General features: G+C 45.4%; 2 protein-coding genes across 6 annotated transcripts in view; one reads left to right on the top strand and one right to left on the bottom strand.

Moving 5' to 3' along the window:
- Nucleotides 1-279: 279 nt before the first annotated feature.
- gnsb (glucosamine (N-acetyl)-6-sulfatase (Sanfilippo disease IIID), b) lies at nt 280-11,377 on the bottom strand (the record flags this gene model as incomplete). The annotated part of the gene is made up of 13 exons (XM_083929309.1): nt 11,015-11,377; nt 8,181-8,240; nt 6,717-6,920; nt 5,655-5,720; nt 5,474-5,572; nt 3,788-3,955; nt 3,524-3,606; nt 2,399-2,517; nt 2,172-2,275; nt 1,976-2,077; nt 1,785-1,895; nt 1,567-1,677; nt 280-429 (listed from the first exon to the last, which is right to left on the bottom strand). The coding sequence occupies exons 1-13, from the start codon at nt 11,249-11,251 to the stop codon at nt 280-282; spliced, it is 1,614 nt and encodes a 537-aa protein (XP_083785435.1). The 5' UTR covers nt 11,252-11,377.
- A 754-nt stretch (nt 11,378-12,131) lies between these two features.
- polm (polymerase (DNA directed), mu) overlaps nt 12,132-21,327 on the top strand; it is a 109,190-nt gene continuing 99,994 nt past the window's right edge. For 2 of the 5 annotated variants that reach the window (XR_014593552.1, XR_014593553.1), the window contains exons 1-12: nt 12,132-12,369; nt 13,116-13,366; nt 14,223-14,400; nt 15,306-15,407; nt 15,485-15,655; nt 15,742-15,813; nt 16,533-16,653; nt 16,736-16,868; nt 17,098-17,200; nt 17,761-18,018; nt 18,091-18,174; nt 18,261-18,428. Coding sequence is in view for 2 of the 5 variants with exons in the window: in XM_083929860.1 (XP_083785986.1) it covers nt 13,122-13,366; nt 14,223-14,400; nt 15,306-15,407; nt 15,485-15,655; nt 15,742-15,813; nt 16,533-16,653; nt 16,736-16,868; nt 17,098-17,200; nt 17,761-18,018; nt 18,091-18,174; nt 18,261-18,347 (1,554 nt within the window). In the remaining 3 variants the exon portion in view is untranslated. Of the gene's footprint in view, nt 12,370-13,115; nt 13,367-14,222; nt 14,401-15,305; nt 15,408-15,484; nt 15,656-15,741; nt 15,814-16,532; nt 16,654-16,735; nt 16,869-17,097; nt 17,201-17,760; nt 18,019-18,090; nt 18,175-18,260; nt 18,988-19,255; nt 19,608-21,327 lie in introns of those variants that run through there. The other 3 variants (XR_014593554.1, XM_083929861.1, XM_083929860.1) reach the window with 3 other exon arrangements.

The following is a 21,327-nucleotide window of genomic DNA, read 5'->3' as shown; positions in this document are numbered from 1 at the left end:
GTGCCGTTACGCAACGACGGAGCGTAAGTTTATGCTTTTAAAATGATTTAAAAACTAAAAAAACCTTTAAAGAAGCAGCTGACCATCTGAGAGAGGAGTGATTCACACGTTCAGGCCCGGAAATAGTATTTTGAAAGGGTGTTACGTCAGACTTAAAGACCGGATTGAGTCAAAAAGGGAAACGTGGTGATGAAGAAGGTCGAGCCACGGTCAGATAAACCAACCCCCACCGTCCCCCGACAGAACGAGGCAGTCTGTGTTTGGCACGTCGCCTCCTCTTTACTTGATGTCGCGGCAGCTGTCGCCCTGACAGGACTGGAGCTTTATGAGCCGCTGGTTCATCGCCTGCAGGACGGCCGGATCAACCTTCTTCACGATGTTCTCCAGCTGGTGGGGGTCCGACGTCAGGTTGTACACTTCTACGAACGACTGAGGACACAAAGAAGAAGAACAGACTCAGCAGAAGTAGTAAAAGTACTAATAACAGTGTGAAAATACTCCTCTACAAGTAAAAGTCCTGCATCTGATGTTTGTGGATGAATCTTCCTGCTGCTTTAATGTGTTTGTGTCATTTTCCTGCTGTAGATGTTTCATGCTGAGCTCGTTTGAACTCCTTTACGTCCTGTTGGGAGTTTAACCTGCGTCATATTCTATGAGATCATCGTGTGTTTGCAGCGTGGCGTCCTGAGAGAACCACGTCTCTCTACAAACGTCATGTTTTCAGCTTTGGGACGATGCATTTTGCACCTGATCCAAGAAGCTTTTTAAACACTTTATTCATCTTCAGGAGGAGAATTTACTCAACACGTAAAGGAACATTTCATCCTTCAGTTCATCAGAAAACGTAATAACTACGGGCGCCCTCCCACTGTTCCTCTGTCCCGTGCCCCGTGCTTTAGGGTCCTTGTCCCCCCCTCCAGGCCCGTTTGTACTCACGCTACCTTGGCCTCGGAGAATGCTCCTTGCTGCCTATACGTCATCACGCCGTAACACGTCACACGCATTGATGACGTCATGGCGATGCGTGGCTTTGTTTCCAGATCTTTCCGTAGACCTCGGAGTTTTTGTGCGTCTTGTCGACTGTTTTTGAATCTTTTCATCGACCAAATCTGCAGTAAACACTCCACCTCCGCATCACACCAACGTGAACCTTTCACCGCCATTGTTTGAAATGTCCGCGCATGGTCCCTCCTTCTTTTCTCTACGTCCCAACAGGCGCACAGGAAATGACCTCGGCCTCGTGCTCGTACACGTGCGCACGCTCGTGCTCGTACATGTGCAAACGTGCTTTACTAAAGCCCACCTCTCCCAAACGGGCCGTGGCCGTCAATCTGGCCTCAGCTAGGTGTGGTACGGTTGCACTCACACTGGTCAAAGGAACCAGACTTTACCCGTAAAACCTGTTTGGGCACGGGACGGATGGACAGTGTGAGTGCGCCCTAAAGCTTGTGGTTAAATGTGGAGCAGTAAAAAGTAGGATATTCACCTCTGAGACGTAGAGGAGAAGTCATCTAAAGCAGCAGAAAATGGAAAAACTGTGTGTACGTGAGTAAATGTGCGCTGTACCTCGCTGTCTGCAAACTCGCAGTACTGCAGGTCTTGCTCTTTGTCCAGAGTCCTGACGCAGGCGTAGGTGTTGTTGTAGGCGTCCTCGCACACGCAGTCCGGGAAACATTGCTGAAGAAGAAACGAAGAAGTGTTTTGCGTTTGTGCTGCGGCTCAAAATCACCGTCGTTGTATTTGGTTTGAAGAAACGCGTTAAACGTAATGATGCAGATACTCACGGAGAGTCCAGGGCCCAGTTTGGGACAGGAAGGATCTGTGGTCGGATGCCCCTCTCCCGTGTATTCGACCAGGAAAAACGGCCGTGCGGTGCCATTACGCAGCGACGGAGCCTGACGGACAGAGAAGTTTACGTTTTTAACACTGAGATCTTTAAATAAATAGCTTAAAAACCTTTAAAGACGCAGCGGACCATCAGAGAGAGGAAGGACTGTCCGTCCACGTTCACAGACGACAGGTTGACTCCAGATATGTCCAGGATGGTGGGAGCCAGGTCGATGTTCAACACTGGGGCCTGAGGGAGGACATCGCAAAAGAAGATTAAACTCAGGACGGACAGATGACAGGGAAAACGTGTGTGTGTGTGTGTGTGTGTGTGTGTGAGAGACCTGCAGTGTCTGGTTCGGTTTGATGCCGGGACCTCGGACCATGAGCGGGACCCTGATGTCGAATTCGTAGAGCTGCCTCTTATCGATGGGCAGAGAGAACTGACCTGAGGACGGTGAAGAGAGGGGGTTACCGCGAGGCAGGAAGTCTGAAAATACTACGACGACACACACACGCATACACACACACACACACACACACACGCACACACAGACAGGCACACACACACCTGTGTGGTAGCCGTTGTCGGACATGAAGAAGACGTAGGTGTCGTTCAGCTCCTTGATGTCGTCCAGTTTGCTGATCAGAGCCTCCACCATGTCGTCCACAGAGGACAGAGTCCGCCACCTGCAGCACACGTCACCCCGTAACGTTTTACCCTTTATTCTTTTACAAAGTCTCTTCAGCAACATTTTCTCCCACTGTGCCTCCGTCCCGTGCCCCGTGCTTTAGGGTCCTTGTCCCCCCCCTCCAGGCCCGTTTGTACTCACACTACCTGGGCCTCGGAGAATGCTTCTTGCTGCCTATACGTCATCACGCCGTAACACGTCACACGCATTGATGACGTCATGGCGATGCGTGGCTTTGTTTCCAGATCTTTCCGTAGACCTCGGAGTTTTTGTGCGTCTTGTCGACTGTTTTTGAATCTTTTCATCGACCAAATCTGCAGTAAACACTCCACCTCCGCATCACACCAACGTGAACCTTTCACCGCCATTGTTTGAAATGTCCGCGCATGGTCCCTCCTTCTTTTTTCTATGTCCCAACAGGCGCACAGGAAATGACCTCAGAACCGCCGTAGGCCTCGTGCTCGTACACGTGTGCACGCTCGTGCTCGTACACGTGCAAACTTGCTTTACTAAAGCCCACCTCTCCCAAACGGGCCGTGGACGGCAAGCGTGCCGCTCCTAGACGTGGTACGGTTGCACTCACACTGGTCAAAGGAACCAGACTTTAGCCGTGACACGTGCTCAGGCACGGTACAGAGGCACAGTGGGAGTGTTTGTCTTAAACACTGTGAAAAATATGTTTTAAACTCTATTTCATATTTACGTTTCCTGACTTTTGCGGTACTTTTCGAACTGGAATGAAAATAAATCTTTTCTTCTGCGCGGATTGTGCAAAAACAACTCTTCCTAATAACTTTATTTTACAATATTCAACATTATTATTAAACGTTATATTTAAAGTGCATTAAAATAACAAACAATTCAGGAAATAAAAATACAAAAAAACAAATATAAAACAAAAATCACACTCTGCTGACACCGTTTCTAAATCACCTCAAGTATCGTTTTACGTTAAAAAAATGAATTTTGGTATCGAACCGCAGATACGTGATGCTCGGTCGTACCTTTTCCTGTACGCATCGTCCAGGAAGCTGAGGGAGCTGTCGGGCATGGGGTTGACGGGCTGACGCAGCAGCCAGTGTTTGTCCTGAAACACAGACAAATAGATTTAAAACAATAATGATCGTGTGATCGAACGATGAAGCAGGACCCTCGTGCTTCATCGCAGGAGGGTCCTGCTGGCGCTCCAGTGTGAAGTCGATCAGATGAGGGGTTCTTAAGTCAGCGCGGCAGTATTCAGTAATGTTTTGACGTGAACTCGGACGCACCTTCCCCGGTTTGTCAAAGCTCCCGTCTCGAGGGGCTTTGACGTCGCTGAACTCCTTCTGGTACTGCGGGGCGGCCGTCCAGGGCGAGTGAGGCGCCGGGGGAGCCAGCATCAGGAAGAAGGGGTGCTGGGGGCTCCTCTGCTCCAGGAAGCTGAGGGAGCGGTTCGTCTGCACGGAGGGAGAAGAGGCAGAGACGCAGTCAGAGGTACAGTCCTGCTGCAAGAGCGTCACATTTGATTAAAAACACAGATGGGACGACAAAGACGGACGCAGCAACTGTGACTTTTTGTGCTCAGATAAGAGGAAACAAACGGAGACAGGCAGCTGCATCCGTGAGTCACAGTCACCACAGGGAGCAGAGTGACAGCAGCTGGTCACATGCTGCTGAACACATGCTGTCAGATGTGAGTGATGCTCCCACACACTCTGCTGCATCAGTCCTTCCAACGCTCACATTACTAATTAACTCAACTGTCGAAGAAACGAAACTTGGATTATCTGCTTTACTACATGTTTGGTTTTCATTTTTCTGCTTTCCATATCTCCAACGTTTCTGCAGAAAGAGAAAGTTCAGCTGCCATAACGTGGTTGCCCCCCCTGGTGGCCCAATTTTTGAAAAACGTGTGCTAAAGTGTCCTCTAGGAGCCATAATGTGTGCTAAAGTGCCCTCTAGGAGCCAAAATGTGTGTTAAAGTGTCCTCTAGGAGCCAAGACGTGTGCTAAAGTGCCCTCTAGGAGCCAAAATGTGTGTTAAAGTGCCCTCTAGGAGCCAAAACGTGTGCTAAAGTGTCCTCTAGGAGCAAAAACGTGTGTTAAAGTGTCCTCTAGGAGCATAAACGTGTGCTAAAGTGCCCTCTAGGAACCTAAACGTGTGCTAAAGTGTCCTCTAGGAGCCAAAACATATAATAAAAGTGCTCTCTAGGAGCAAAAACGTGTGCTAAAGTGTCCTCTAGGAGCCAAAACCTGTGTTAAAGTGTCCTCTAGGAGCCAAAACATGTGTTAAAGTGTCCTCTAGGAGCCAAAACCTGTGCTAAAGTGTCCTCTAGGAGCCAAAACATGTGTTAAAGTGCCCTCTAGGAGCCTAAACCTGTGTTAAAGTGTCCTCTAGGAGCATAAACGTGTGCTAAAGTGTCCTCTAGGAGCCAAAACGTGTGCTAAATTGCCCTCTAGGAGCCTAAACGTGTGCTAAAGTGCCCTTTAGGAGCTAAAACGTGTGCTAAAGTGTCCTCTAGGAGCCAACACATGTGCTAAATTGCCCTTGTGGAACCTAAAAGTGTGCTAAAGTGTCCTCTAGAAGCCAAAACGTGTACTCAAGTGTCCTCTAGGCGCCTAAACATGTGCTAAAGTGTCCTCTAGGAGCCTAAACGTGTGCTAAAGTGTCCTCTAGGAGCCTAAACATGTGCTAAAGTGCCCTCTTCAGTGGTGAGGACGCGCTGTATGTGCCCTTTCTTCCCTTTCGCCCCTGCCCTTCAACAGTGACAGTAAACCAAAGAGTCATTTTAAGCCTGTTCTCCTCCAGCTGTTGATGATTAACCTCTCACGCTCGTGACTGGCAGGCGGAGAAGACTTACTCGACATGTTTGCAGGTGAACGCTCGTATTTCCCCCCATAAATCCTCCCATAAACGCCTCTACAGAGGCATGAATCACTGCTGATCACAGGCTCCGTGCGTGGTCGTCTACTCACTATGAGGTCCGTGAGGTAGTCCTTCTCATAGCTGTCGCCGTGCTTCTCTTCTTTGCCGTTGACGGAGAGCGTGTAGTTGTAGTAAAGGGAGTTCCCCACCTGTAACACACACATATACACATACATGTAAGTGTGAAACTCTTGGTAATACAACAGTGGTTTCTGTGTGAGAGACACTCACCAGTGCGTGCCACTGGTCCCAGCCCGGTGGAACATGACCCACGTCTCCTGCCTCTTTCTTCCCGTACTGATGACAGAACACAACAACGGGGAGATGAGAAAGTGTGTGTGGTGGAAACGGATTTTCCTCTGCAGACAGAAACACGTTCCCCCCTGCGTCCTGCATCTCTGACAGCTTCTACCTTGTTATTATTTTATATTTATTCTGATAATAATAAACAGGAAGTCCTAAAACAAACACAGATATGAACTCTTTTTCTCTTCAGGGTCCGCAGCCTCACTTCAAACAGCTTTATTTGATTTTAAACAAACTTTAATCCTCATTTACCCGCGACAAAAGAAGACAGATCCAAGCTCCTTCCCTTCGTACCTTTCACAATAAAAGCCTGACGCACGCACACACTCTCACTGCATTTCACTGGAAGGAAACGACATAAAACACTTCACAGAAGCTCAGTCGAACTGGTGTGTAAAGTCCTCAACAACAACAAGTACTGCTTTCAACCAAGCCCCGCCCACGGCTTCCTGTCTGATCCAATCAGTTCCAGTTCTCTGAGTGTCCACTAGGGGCAGGTTTCATAACAGAGCAGTTTCTCATTGAGCCCCATGTTAAACAGGCTGTTTACACAGCATCATTAAACCTGTTTAAGGACAAAAGAACATTCTAGTCTGTGTGTTTAGATCAGGTCTCCATGACAACGCTGAGGGGGAGGGGCTAGTTTTTATTTTATTGGAGGTTAAAGTGTATGAATAGTTAGGGGCGTGGCCTCTTGAGTGACAGCTAGCCTCTGGCCCTCACTTCTCCTCGGAGGTCAACGTCAGCCAGATGGACGTACGCCCCTCCCCCCAACGTCACATACATGCCCTTTTTTGGTTGTTGGAAATGAGGAGGAGTCAAAGTCTGACAAGATGGAGACTCCTGTAGGCGAGGACGATTGGATCAGGTTGAGAGAACGGACCTCGACGGAGACGCTACGTCTGTTTTTTATACATTCCACTGATTTTAGACCCGTTGTCTCGTACGTGGACACTTTCATACTTTATTAAGTGCGCGCGTTCAAACCTGGTTGAGGTATTTGCCGGCGAAGAACGTCTGGTAGTCGTGCTTGTTGAGGTGGAAGGGGAACGCCGTGGACTCGGGGCCCTTCTGCCACAGAGGGCTGGAGCAGTTCCCGGACAGCGAGTTGTTCCTCACCTCGTGGTTGTGGGGGTACTGACCCGTCAAGATGCTGCTCCGGCTGGGGCAGCACAGCGGCGTCACTGTGAACTGCACGCAAGGAAGAAGGAGAAGAAGAAGAAGGAGGAAGCAAGAGCAGCGAGAGAGGAAGAAGAGGAGATGAAGAAAGAGCAGCGTGACAGTGGAGAGGAGGAGGATGTGTAACTCATGTTCAGTTTCAACATTTGGAAACACGTGAAATCAGACACAAGCAGACGTCAGACACTGGTGCGTTTGAGTCTTTTTGTGGTGGTTTTGTATCTTTTTGTGGTGGTTTTGCATCTTTTTGTGGTGGTTTTGCATCTTTTTGTGGTGGTTTTGAGTCTTTTTGTGGTGGTTTTGCATCTTTTTGTGGTGGTTTTGTATCTTTTTGTGGTGGTTTTGCATCTTTTTGTGGTGGTTTTGCATCTTTTTGTGGTGGTTTTGCATCTTTTTGTGGTGGTTTTGCATCTTTTTGTGGTGGTTTTGTATCTTTTTGTGGTGGTTTTGCATCTTTTTGTGGTGGTTTTGTATCTTTTTGTGGTGGTTTTGAATCTTTTTGTGGTGGTTTTGTATCTTTTTGTGGTGGTTTTGCATCTTTTTGTGGTGGTTTTGCATCTTTAATCTATTTTTAACCACTAATGCTGCTGAAAATAACAGCAAACCTCTGCAGCAGCATGAGAAGAGTCCCTACACACACAACAAAGCAGCAACAACGATGTTTGGTTACAAAGATAAGACGTTAGACTTTAGTTTATGTTCTAAGTTCCCTTAAGAGAATGCAAATACAGGTTAATATGATGTTCATTTGTTGAATATAATCTAATTTAAGTGTTTGAATATTTACTCAGGCATCTTTTAATCGGGTCAGGCTGTATATGGGACAGCTATGTTGTTGTTGGGGTCCTGACAGTGAGCGTGTTTACATGTGTTTACGCAGCTCGCGGCTAAAAAGGTTTGTCTTTATATAAAATAAGTGAAACGCCGACGGTGTCCCTCGTATTCTCTTACCGGAATAAGCACACGGGTGAAGAGTTCCCAGCACAATAGTGTCACACACTCAAAGTTATTCTATCGTTTAACTCCTTTAAATGAACTCTTAACAATAAACCATCATTTAGATTTGAAGGTTAAACAGAAAGTTTGATAGAATTTAGCTTAAAATGTCCCACGAATACGTTTCCTTGTCCCCGGTTACATTTGACCGTCCCTCCCCTCGTCCCGTGGCCTAAACAGGAAGCGTAACTTAAAGCTGTCAAACACCTACAGTGGAGTAAAAACTACAGTATATTTATTGTAATAATTAAACTGTGCTTCAGTAAATGTACTCACAGCGTTGACGAATGTCGCTCCGGCGTCTCCGATCAAGGCTTTGGTCTTCTTCATCGGCGTCTGCAGCAGAAGACAAACGTCAGAACAAACGCTCCACGAATGAAAAACAAAGTTAGTTAATGTTACTTTGTGGCACGTCGGCCCCAACACTGGTTACAAAGTGCATACAACTGTAATTTAAGTCACGTTTTACTTTGTGTCCACACCCGTAGAGATGTCACGATGCTATTCTAAAGTCCTGGTTCCCACATTATTACGGTTTATTTTGTTGTTATGGATGTGATGTAACTGCTATCACTGTTTGTTAAACATGAACAAATACATAAAGAGAATAAATGTCAAACACCACAACAGAAGAATAACACAAATAAACTCTTTAAAGTAGATTTCTTTAAGGGCTGCTGTCTGCTTTTGACTTTGTTTGTTGACGTTCTCCGTCACTCGTGTCATTAGACAGCAGTGCAAAGATGGCGGCGGCTGCACCAGGACGCTCCGGTCTGGTTTATCTGAGGTTCTAACTCAGTTTTTATCTTTTGGAAGTAAAAGAAGTTTTGCATCTTCATCCACTGATTTCCTGTCCTACACGCTGAGTGTGACACAGGCTGGCAGCGCTGCGGAGCAAGTTATTACGTAGCTCATTTCAGGAATGCCTCAGTACGCTGCAGAGGCTCATCTGTGTGTGTGTGTGTGTGTGTGTGTGTGTGTGTGTGTGTGTGTGTGTGTGTGTGTGTGTGTGTGTGTATGTGTGTGTGTGTGTGTGTGTGTGTGTGTGTGTGTGTGTGTGTGTGTGTGTGTGTGTGTGTGTGTGTGTGTGTGTGTGTGTGTGTGTGTGTGTGTGTGTGTGTGTGTGTGTGTGTGTGTGTGCAGGTGAACAGAGACAGCTGTAGAGGAGCGGAGAAGAAATCAGCCGTACAGTTGTTACGTTTTGGTAAATGTTTCATATCTTCCTGACGCTGGTTCGATTCTGCAAACAGAATTAAATTCATCATGTGTTCGGGGAACATGAATAACCTGAGTCCTCTGTGCTCGTGCAAACACCACATCCTGAATATGATCATAAACCTCATAAACTGGATTTTCATGTCCCTGTGAACACACTCATTTGTTAATGTGCAGAGATCTCAGCCCCTGAAAATATAAATATGCTGATATTCTCTAAAAAAACTACTGTAGGAACGCAGGCAAAGCCTCAGTTTCTTTGTTTGTAATTAAATTATTGCTTTTGTTATTTAAATATAGATATATGTGTTCTGTTGTTGTGCAGTGTTTGGGAGTTTAAACCTCAGAAATAATCATTATTTAATATGAAGAAGCAAAGATAAGAGAATATATATTTTTGTTAAAAACATCGTATTGTGAAAGTGTATAATTTAATAGCTGCAGTATTGTTCTGGTTGTTATGGTTACTGTTGTCAGGCACCTGGTTAAAGATTATCCACGCAAACACGATAATAAAGCAAAAGAAAAGCTCTGTCACTTCCGTCACGGTGCCAAAAAGATAATTCAGTCAAATAAAAATGTATTTCTGCAGATCAAAGGCTCTGATGTGTCCCACATGAACATATACAAGTCTAATAGATGTCGTAATGACGTAAATGTCGGCCTGATAACATTAAAAATTAACAAAAATAAATATCTTTGCCATACCCACGGACATAAATGTATGTTTATTTGCATTTTATGATCCAAAATGAACATCAGTGACCCGGAAACAGCTTTACTCGGTTTAGGGAATGCAGCAGGTGGAGCGTTCTCGGATATTTATGGGGTTTCTCGTCTGCGCGTGCTCCCCACTCCACTGCAGTGGCTTTTGAAAATAGAATAAACCAGGAAACAACGGCGCGGAAGCAACGGCGCGGAAGCAACGACGCGGAAGCAACGGCGCGGAAGCAACGGCGCGGAAGCAACGGCGCGGAAGCAACGGCGCGGAAGCAACGGCGCGGAAGCAACGGCGCGGAAGCAACGGCGCGGAAGCAACTGCGCGGAAGCAACGGCGCGGAAGCAACGGCGCGGAAGCAACGGCGCGGAAGCAACGGCGCGGAAGCAACGGCGCGGAAGCAACGGCGCGGAAGCAACGGCGCGGAAGCAACGGCGCCGGAAACAATGTGAACAACAACAACAACAGAGCGTTGCCTTTAAACCGAGGTAGGAACTTCACCATGGCAACGAACATCACTACCAAGAAGAGACGTTTCTGTCGTAATTCTGTCCAAAAGTCGTCCGTTTGTTATTTTTACAAAAGTGAACCGTAATAAAACCGTAATCAGAGCAGCTGGTTGTTGGTGGAGCTCCTGTTGTTGTTGTTTTTTCCTGTTGTTTCCGCACAGTTACTTCCTGGTTTATTCTATTTCTGGTCAATAGCCACTGCCGCGGAGTGGGGAGCACGCGCAGACGAGAAACCCGATAATAATCCGATAAACGCTCCACCTGCTGTACCGGAGGAGGAGTTACTCCATCATTTTCCCATTCAACCCCTTCTCATTCACACGAGGGGAACTACAATAATCTGATTATTCCCTAAACCCGGGGTAAAGACATTTTCCTGTTACTGTTATCAGAGTCTGTACAAGGGTGGTGGTGGTGGGGGGGGGGGGGGGGTCAGAGCCCCTGCCCCTCAAAAAGTCTCCGTACGGCCCTGCACCACACACTTCTACACTGCTGCGTCTTCATTAAACAGATAATAGGGCGATAAAAACACCTTAAAGTCTGATCAAATGAGTCTAAATGTGACGCCAGGTGAGTCCAAACACACTCACAGGTGTGTGTTCACGGGGGCGTCACAGGTCACAACACAGGCCGACAGAGGAGTTCTCCAGGAGGGGGAAGTTACTCACCATGCCCCCCAGGTGGACATCCTGGTCGTCGGTGAGGATGAGGATGATGTTGCTCGGTTTGGCTCCACTTCCTCCTCCTGCAGCAGCAGCGGCGGCGGCAGCAGCAGCACACCTGAGGCTGCAGGTGAGCAGCAGGGTGAGCAGGGTGACGGTCGCACGGGTCCCCCCTCCTGATCCTGATCCTGATCCTGATCCTGATCCTGATCCAGATCCTGATCCGCTCCTCAGACCTGCCATGAGTCCCGCAGCAGCACCGGGCTTCTTCTACTGCAGCTGTAACACACACCGGAGCACGAGAGAGGTTTCGTTTCCTGCTCTGAGGGGAGTGTGTGTGTGTGTGTGTGTGTGTGTGTAAGTGTGGGGGTGTGTGTGTGTGTGAGAAGTTTGAGGAAGTGGATCTGCTGCAGGTCATATGATCAGAGTGAGTGGGAGGAGCAAAGATAGAGAACAAAGTGTTCAACATGAGCGGAGGAAACCTTTACTCACTTTAATGATCTCATCTAATGACACACAGACAATGTTTGATTTAATTTAATTGAATTTAATTTAATTTAATTTAATTTAATTTAATTTAATTTAATTTAATTTTATTTTATTTTATTCTATTTCATTTTATTTCATTTCATATCATTATATTTTATTTTATTCAGTTCATTTTATTTTATGTTTTTATTTTATTGAATTTCATTGTATTTTATTTTGTTTTATTTTATTTTATTTTATTTCATTTTAATTTTCTTTACTTTAATTTAATCTATTTATTAAAACAAATATTTTTACGACATTTTTTTATTGTTATATTTTTATATTCACTTAATAGTTTATTAATTTATTTATTTATTGTTACGAAGACACTATTTTGTAATATTATTATATTATTATTATTATTATTATTATTATTATTATTATTATTATTATTATTATTATTATAATAATTATTATTATTATTACTATCGTCGGTAAATTTATATCTTGTACATAAATATATATTTAATTATTTTCCATCACGGGCACTTCTGCGCTCCGCACTGTTTCCGGTCGGAACTATTTTGGTGACGCGCAGGCGCAGCAGCACCGGAAGTGTGCAGCTTTGTTTTGCGGTTTTCTTTCCTGTAACTTTCCGCAGAGAGAAACTTTCACTCCGATACTTTAAGGGAACTACGGCGCTGCCTTTTTAGGGTTAAAATTAATGTTTTTATGATTAAAATTATTTTTTTACGATTAAAAATTTATATTTTTAGGATTAAAATTTATAGTTTTATGATTAATTATGTTTTTATTTACGATGATTAGCTTTTTAAAAGTTAGCTAGCTACGCGGAAGAGATGCTAATGTCAAAATAACGGACTCTGCAGGTATGTGTGTGTGAGTGTGTGTGTGTGTGTGTGTGTGTGTGTGTGTGTGTGTGTGTGTGTTTGTGTGTGTGTGTGTGTGTGTGTTTGTGTCTGTGTGTGTTTGTGTCTGTGTGTGTGTGTGTGTGTGTCTGTCTGTGTGTGTTTGTGTGTGTGTCTGTGTGTGTGTGTCTGTATGTGTGGGTGTGTGTGTGTCTGTGTGTGTGTGTGTCTGTGTGTGTGTGTGCGTGTCTGTATGTGTGGGTGTGTGCGTGTGTGCGTGTGCGTGTGTGTTTGTGTCTGTGTGTGTGTGTGTGTGTGTGTGAGAGGTGTTTTAATACATTAATAAGGCTTTTAATTTATTATTTAAATAAACGAGGCAACAAACATTAAACTGTAAATACATTTTAATGCTGAATATCAAAAACATTTTTGATAAACTTGCTTTTTAAACGTAAATGTGTGAATTTAATTTAATTTAATTAAGAAAAAGTTGCTTAACTCTGTTTAATTTGAGTTAAATTTTTCTAAATGAATAAATTAAAGTCTGACACGTTTTAATAAAAAGGAAAATTACTGTTAATAAGTAGATTTTAGTGCTTTTATTTCAACTTTGACAGAAAAAGAAAAAAAGAGTATTTTATAACAGATGTTCTCCTCTGTTTCTGTAATATCCATTAATGTGATGCTCATTTTGGATTAAATTCATCAACCGGCCCCAATCCCAGATTAACTGAACAGCTGTGTGGATTATGTCTTTAACAACAAAGGGAAGAATGGTGCCGTTAAAGAGAAGAAGAGTCGCCTCCTCAGGGGCTGGAGACACTGGGAACACTGGAGACACCGTGAGCTCTGTTAGCGCCGGGAGCACCAGGAGAACCGTGTGTAATGGAGATAAAGTCCCGCCCACGTTTCCTCAGGTGGTTCTGTTCCTGCTGGAGCGGAGAATGGGAGCGAGTCGAAGAGCGTTTCTGTCGCAGCTCGGTCGCAAAAAGGGATTTCAGGTGGAAGACGTGTTCAGGTAAAAGAGTTTACTGTGAAGGGAAATAACTTTAAACAACATCAAACCAGTAACTTTGCTTTTATATTCTCTTTTTACTTCTACTGCACTTCATCTCTGAGGGATCATCTTGTCAACTGGCTCCTTTGTGTTGAAAGGAGCCAGTTGAGGTGGTTCAGGATCATCTGGTAAGGATGAACCCTGGGCGCCTCCCTAGGGAGGTGTTCCAGGCACGTCCAGCTGGGAGGAGGCCTCGGGGAAGACCCAGGACCAGGTGGAGAGATTAGATCTCCACACTGGCCTGGGAACGCCTCAGGATCCCCCAGTTAGAGCTGGTTAATGTGGCCCGGGAAAGGGAAGTTTGGGGTCCCCTGCTAAAGCTGCTGCCCCTGAGACCTGATCCAGGATCAGAGGCTGAAGATGAGATGATATTGACTTCTTGACAGTTTTCCTTTTTCTCAAATTAAGATTTTCACGCCTCAAAATTTATAGAGTTTGTAAAATATAATGTTTTGTATTTTAAATTAAAAAAATCTTTGCTGCACAGCTGAAATATTTATAATCACTTAATTATAATAGATTTATTTAGTCATTTTTTCCCTTTTAATAATAATATTAAAGTGAATTTTTCAGCAATAATGATGAAGTTTGGACGCATTTCAGCCATTTCTCACTATTTTCACTGTTTCTAAAACCAAACAAAACCAAAATGAATGGAGAAAATAATCTTAAGTTAAAGAGATTATTACTGTTATTTTAACAACAACAGGTCAATTCTTTAGTTTAATGCTTTTAAATGAAACACTGGTCTCATGCGTTTCAGCTGATTTATGAAAGAACTGATTGACTGACGTGTTGTTTTTTGTCGTTCCTGCAGTGAAAGTGTGACACACGTGATCTCGGAGAATAACTCCGGTGTGGAGGTCCGGGCGTGGTTGGACTCGCAGCTCGGCGGTCGAGGCCGAACGCCCGCTCACCTGCTGGACGTCGGTTGGTTCACGGCGAGCATGAAGGCGGGACGTCCCGTGGAAATACTGCAGGCACATAAACTGCAGGTACAGTTCAAGTCTCATCAAATATCAGACTAAGAATTAAAGTAAACAATTATTTTCATTAGAAACCTTTCAGAGCATCTGATTAATTACATCAAAATGACCAAAAATGACCACAAAGAGACAGAAAATGACTAAAAATAGATGCAAAACCAGCACAAAAAGATGCAAAATGACTAAAAACAGATGCAAAACCGCCACAAAAAGATGCAAAATGACTGAAAATAGATGCAAAACCACCACAAAAAGATGCAAAATGACTAAAAACAGATGCAAAACCGCCACAAAAAGATGCAAAATGACTAAAAATAGATGCAAAACCACCACAAAAAGATGTAAAATGACTAAAAATAGATGCAAAACCACCACAAAAAGATGCAAAATGACTAAAAATAGATGCAAAACCAGCACAAAAAGATGCAAAATAACTAAAAATAGATGCAAAACCACCACAAAAAGATGCAAAATGACTAAAAATAGATGCAAAACCACCACAAAAAGATGCAAAATGACTAAAAATAGATGCAAAACCAGCACAAAAAGATGCAAAATAACTAAAAATAGATGCAAAACCACCACAAAAAGATGCAAAATGACTAAAAATAGATGCAAAACCACCACAAAAAGATGCAAAATGACTAAAAATAGATGCAAAACCACCACAAAAAGATGCAAAATGACTAAAAATAGATGCAAAACCACCACAAAAAGATGCAAAATGACTAAAATTAGATGCAAAACCACCACAAAAAGATGTAAAATGACTAAAAATAGATGCAAAACCACCACAAAAAGATGTAAAATGACTAAAAATAGATGCAAAACCACCACAAAAAGATGCAAAATGATGCAAATATCATGGTTGGTACTGTGACATTGTTATCGTGTGTGTGTTTTGTGTGATTCAGGAGCAGCAGATGAACGAAGCGGAGGAGGTTGTGGCGTTCTCTGTTCCCGTCTACGCCTGCCAGAGAAGAACCACTCTGAACAACCACAACGCCGTCCTCACCGTAAGTCCTCGAGCGAACACACGTCTCTCATAAGTCCCAGAAGAAAACCTTGTGTGTGTTGATGTGAAATGTCTCAGGACGCTCTGTCGCTGCTCGCTGAAAGCGCTGAGCTCAGTGACGAGGAAGGACGGGGCGTGGCGTTCCGACGGGCCGCCGCCGTGCTGAAGGCGCTCCCCGGGCCGGTGACCAGCGTGACGCAGCTCAGAGGGCTCCCCTGTCTCGGAGAACATTCACGCAGAGTCATAAAAGTCAGCAGCAAATGAACTTCACCTCTTTTTCTTTAATCTCCTTTTTCGCCCTCGGGGAAGTTTTAATGTTCTCTGTTTTCTCTCAGGACGTTTTGGAGAACGGAGCGTCGAGTGAAGTCGAGTGTACGAGGCGCTCAGAGCGCTTTAAAGCACTGAAGGTGGGTTTTTATCAGCTAACATGTAAATAAACATGGAATCACCTGAAAGAGACGCATCTCAGCAACTGTGTCGACTTCTTCTGGTCAGAAATCACAAAATAATATAATGAATTCAGTAAATTCATTATAAAAGTGTGTTGGAGTTTAGAACATTAAGATTTAAGTATGTGATTCACATTTTTATGCCTATTATTATTATTATTATTATTATTATGCTCTGTTATGTCTCTTTAGTAACCTTTTTTTTCCAAAAAGATGCAAAATGACTAAAAATAGATGCAAAACCACCACAAAAAGATGCTAAATGACTAAAAATAGATGCAAAACCAGCACAAAAAGATGCAAAATGACTAAAAATAGATGCAAAACCACCACAAAAGATGCAAAATGACTAAAAATAGATGAAAACCACCACAAAAAGATGCAAAATGACTAAAAATAGATGCAAAACCACCTCAAAAAGATGCAAAATGACTAAAAATAGATGCAAAACCACCACAAAAAGATACAAAATGACTAAAAATAGATGCAAAACCACCACAAAAAGATGCAAAATGACTAAAAATAGATGCAAAACCACCTCAAAAAGATGCAAAATGACTAAAAATAGATGCAAAACCAGCACAAAAAGATGTAAAACGTTTAAAAAATAAATTGCATGGCGTTCTTGTTCTTGTTGTTCTCGTCATTTCTGACCCTGATCTTGATTTGTACCTCAGCTTTTCACGGGTATTTTCGGAGTGGGATCAAAAACAGCCGAGCGTTGGATCAGAGACGGGATCCAGAGTCTGCAGCAGCTTCAGGATTCAGGACAAACGCTCAACCGAGCTCAACGAGCAGGCGAGCACGTGTTCCCCTCACGGCTCTGTGTGTCTGCGTTTGTCTCGTTCCTCTCTAAAGGAAACTCCTCTTCACCCCTCAGGTCTGCAGCACTACGACGACCTGAACCAGCCGGTCACTAAGGCCGAGGCGGACGCCATCGGAGGGATCGTGGAGGCAGCCGTCGTGTCCGTGTTACCAGGGGCAACGGTTACTCTGATTGGAGGATTCAGGAGGTAAATCGCTCGTTAAAATACCTGTGAAAGGTTTAATGAAGACATTTAAATGGTTTCACTGCACCTTCATCTTGTTTATTCACTTCAGACTTTAACGTGAGCTCCTCTCTCTCTCTCTCTCTCTCTCTCTCTCTCTCCCTCTCTCCCCCTCTCTCTCTCCCTCTCTCCTCTCTTTCTCTCCCTCCCTCTCCCTCTCTCTCCCTCGCTCTCTCTCTCTCTCTCTCTCCAGAGGGAAGCTGACGGGTCACGATGTGGACTTCCTGATAACACACCCAGAGGAGGGCAGAGAGGAGGGACTGATGCCTAAAGTCGTCTCCTGGCTGGAATCAAAGGTTTCTATTCTGAAATGTTACTCTGAGGTTAAAAATACAGAAAACAAACACATTGGGGGACATTTTAGAGTGATATGGAAGTTTATCCATCGCCAGAGGAATCATGGATGGATGACTGAACGGGCCCAGCAGCCACAGATCCAGGGGCCCATGAAGTCACAGGGCCTGACTCAGAAAGAGTTGCTGAAAAAAACAACAACAAAAACGACGAAAAAAGAGACGAAAAGTGACTATAGGGATGCAAAACAGCCATGAAGAGATGTTTTATGACTGAAGATAGACACTAAACGACCACAGAGACAAAAAGGGACGACAAAGACACACAACATGATTAAAAATAGATGCAAAAGCACCACAAAAAGATGCAAAATGACTAAAAATAGACGCAAAACCACCACAAAAAGATGCAAAATGACTAAAAAATAGATGCAAAACCACCACAAAAAGATGAAAAATTACTAAAAATAGATGCAAAACCACCACAAAAAGATGCAAAATGGCTAAAAAAAGATGCAAAACCACCACAAAAAGTTTTAAAAGAAGCTCTCCCGTCTCTCCAGGGTTTCCTGTTGTACCAGAAAACCACAGGAAACTCTTACCTGGAGTCTAAGGACGGTCCGGCTCGTCCCGCCTCCAACATGGACCGCTTCGAGAGGTGCTTCTCCATCTTCAAACTGTCAGAGGAGGAGAAACCCGAGGGCACGCGTGGCGGCCTCGCAGCTGAAGCCCGTGAGCCGTGGCGAGCTGTGAGAGTGGACCTGGTGGTCTCTCCCGTCGGCCAGTTTGCTTTCGCTCTGCTGGGCTGGACCGGATCCAAGGTGACCTCTATCACACATGATAACGCACGGCATCACGAATAACTCATCCACTGACCGAACGTCCCTCTGCAGCTGTTCGAGAGAGAGCTGCGGCGCTGGGCGGGCCGCGAGAAGTCCATGTCTCTGAGCAGCCACGCGCTCTACGACAACAGACAGGTCCTCATCCACTCTTTCGACGCGTTTCACCCGCGTTTCGTCTCTCGCTCAAACCCACAGCGCGTCTTTTTGTTGTGTTCTTGTAGGGCGGGTACCTGAGAGCGGCGTCGGAGGAGGAGATATTCGCTCACCTGGGTTTGGAGTTCATCCCTCCGTCGGAGAGGAACGCCTGAACGCACCTGACGAAGCTCCTGCAGGAGGAATGAACGAGCAGCGTCTGAGGGCGTCGACCCGAACGCAGGACGGCTGCGGGGGTTTGTGAGGTTTTACGTTCTGTAGCTTCAATGTGTGTGTTTGTCTGGAGAGGCTGCGGACTTTAAAGCCCCTTTCACACACCGACACACACACACACACGCACGCTGCAGACCTGAAATCATCTAGACGTTGAGCGGCGGGGCCGTACGTGAGGACGCAAACATCTGAAGAAGGTTGTTTTACATAAAGACGGCGACAAAAACGTCAAAGTGGAGACACGACGAGGATCAGGACTTCAGTTTTTAAGGACCGGCGCCGAAATCGTCCGACAAAGTCAGCGAACTGCAAGAGACTCTGGCGTTTTTGACCCAATTATGAAGCGGCTCTGATGGCGCTCTGTGATCTACCTCACGTCCTCCCTCCCCCCTGCACGCTCGACCCGGGCGCCACCCCACCCCCCCTTGCCGAAACCAAACGATTTCCAATGTGGAGTTATTCACCCTGTCATAGACACGGGTTCACCGGGTTGAAGGGCTGACATTTGGGAACTGCTGCCTTCGCTCGGTGCAGCTGCAGTTGAGGTCAGGAGACGGTTGTACCCTGATCTCCCTGGGGAACGGGTCCATGAGGCTGAGATCCACAGGGTCCACCCCTGGAGACCCAGGGACCCACATGTGTCAGGTCCAGGCTCCTCAGTAACTCTGAATTACAGTTGACAGTGAATCAGGTGTAAATGAGGAGGAGCTCCCACGTGCTGAGGAGCACAGAGCTGGACCTGACACATGTGGGTCCCTGGGGCTCCAGGGGCGGACCCTGTGACTTTCAACCTCATGGACCCGTTCCCCGGGGAGATCAGGGTACAACCGTCTCCTGACCTCAACTGCAGCTGCACCGAGCGAAGGCAGCAGTCCCCAGTTTCCGCCCTTTGACCCGTAGAGGAACAGAGAGCACGACTGTCCACCTCTCATAGATTCACACGTGGAGTTACACAACGATGATAGACGCTCTTCAGGGCGACAAACGCCCTTTGGGTACTTGAGTAAATGGCTCGAATTACCGGGTGATCTGCACCGAAGTGGCGGTATAATTTATTAACACACTTCTAAGAGTCTCCAAGGTGAATTTCATATGTGTGCATTAACGTTTCCGTGTCCGATCAGTAAAATAAAGTGGCGTTGATGAGTGAAAGCAGTCAGAACGTTTGGGCGGCGCTCAGCCTGAGCGGCTCAGGTGGACGTTTACAGTCAAGCATGCAGTTAAAGCGTGTGATTACAATACACTGCCATTTAAATGCATTAAACCAGTAACTTATAAAACCTTTTTATCAGAGCATTCTTGTTGCATCTGGGGCCTTAGCAACGGTTGCTATGCTGCTTTGGAATGCCCAGAGTGGGAGGGGCTTATGAAACCTGCCTTTGATGATGTCATCGTCATGATTCCATGCCTTTGATGATGTCATTGTCTAAAATGATGCCTTTGACGCATCATCTGAAACAGGTATAAATAGCTGAAGCCCATTGAATCAGAAACACTTTTTCCCCGAGCCACCGCCAAGAGAAGTCAGATTTATCGCGCCGTCATTTTAGATTTTTGAAAATTTCAGGTTCTTCTGTTAAAAACTAAAACGTTTTTCAGTTCAAGAACGAAGATTGGATTGAAACATTCGTGTGAAAGGATTGAATTCAACCTGCGAACACGGTATTTTGCTTTTAAACTCCCACGCAAGTGAAGAACCAAGAAGCAGCAACAGACGTCATGTCAAGCGAAGGGATTTCACAGACGGAGGATGTGCCACAGGTTCAAATCTGTACCATCCTCCCGCTGATCGAATCCTTCGTCACGGGCATCACAACTGAACAGTGGGAACTGTTGAAATCAGGCACCCCTGATTTCGCCACGAAAGTCAAGATGGCTGAACTTCTTTTGAACATACTGACAGCCGTGTCCGACGCGGTGTTGAAAGGTCTCAAACACAGACCTGCAGAGGTGTCTGTGGACATGGTGAGGGACAGTCTGGGAGACGCGATTGCGCTGGGCTTCGCACAGGCTCTGGACGCAAAGGAACATGTCCAATCGGAAAGCTCTGAAAAACTTTCAACTTCTTTCAGTGCAGAGCTCACAGAGAGTATCAACTCTTCTCTCTCACCTACGTTGCTCAGCGCAGAGCCAACGATGTGTCAGCACATCACTCCTGCAGGCAAGCTCAATGCCATGGTCGGCCACGCCTGCAACATGTTGAAGGTCTTGATAGGAAACATGAAGATCTTCTGCACACCGCGACCACGAAAAGGGAAGACCGCCTGCCTGAAAGACGCAAAGTCCGAAGACATGGAGGCAGAACACAGTGGGACCCCGACAGCGGTCACACCTGTGGAGCCAGAAGCCTCAGAAACCGATGAACCGGAGGACATCGGTTCAACATCATCATTTGAATCGATCAAAGACATCCTCATAAAAGAGTGGGACAACATCAATGGACCTCTCTTGGAGGATGTAACAGAAACAAGCGGGGTCCTGTCTTCTGAAAACTCCTGGGACACAGAAAGTGTCGCAAAAAGCCTCGCCGACCTCGTTGACGAACATTTGGGGGAATTGGAGGAGACAGGTCCTGAAGAGTCGCAAGAGAAGACCAAAGAGTGCAGGAAGAAAGCAGGAAACAAGATCAAGGCCCTGTTTGGAAACCTCTTTGCCAAATCACGGCTTTATGGTCTACTGCAAAAACTGAAGGCCAAATTCCAAAAGAGTCCCAAAGAGGAAAGCAGGGAGTCCTTTCACTCCTTCATGCAGAGTTTTCAATCTCTGCTGATGGAGGAGGGGGAAAAACCAGTTGAGGGAAAGGAACTTTGTATTCCTAAGAGGTTTGCAAAGATGTCGCCCGATAGAGTCCTGATGATGACGCAGCTGCTCAGTGACCTTATATACAGTTACGTCACACAGGGGACGAAGACCGACTTCACC

This window comes from Echiichthys vipera (assembly GCF_963691815.1).
Source record: "Echiichthys vipera genome assembly, chromosome: 16".
NCBI classification, from domain to species: domain Eukaryota; kingdom Metazoa; phylum Chordata; class Actinopteri; order Perciformes; family Trachinidae; genus Echiichthys; species Echiichthys vipera.
The sequence above is the reverse complement of the archived record's forward strand: the minus strand, read 5'-3'. Positions and strand labels throughout refer to the sequence as shown.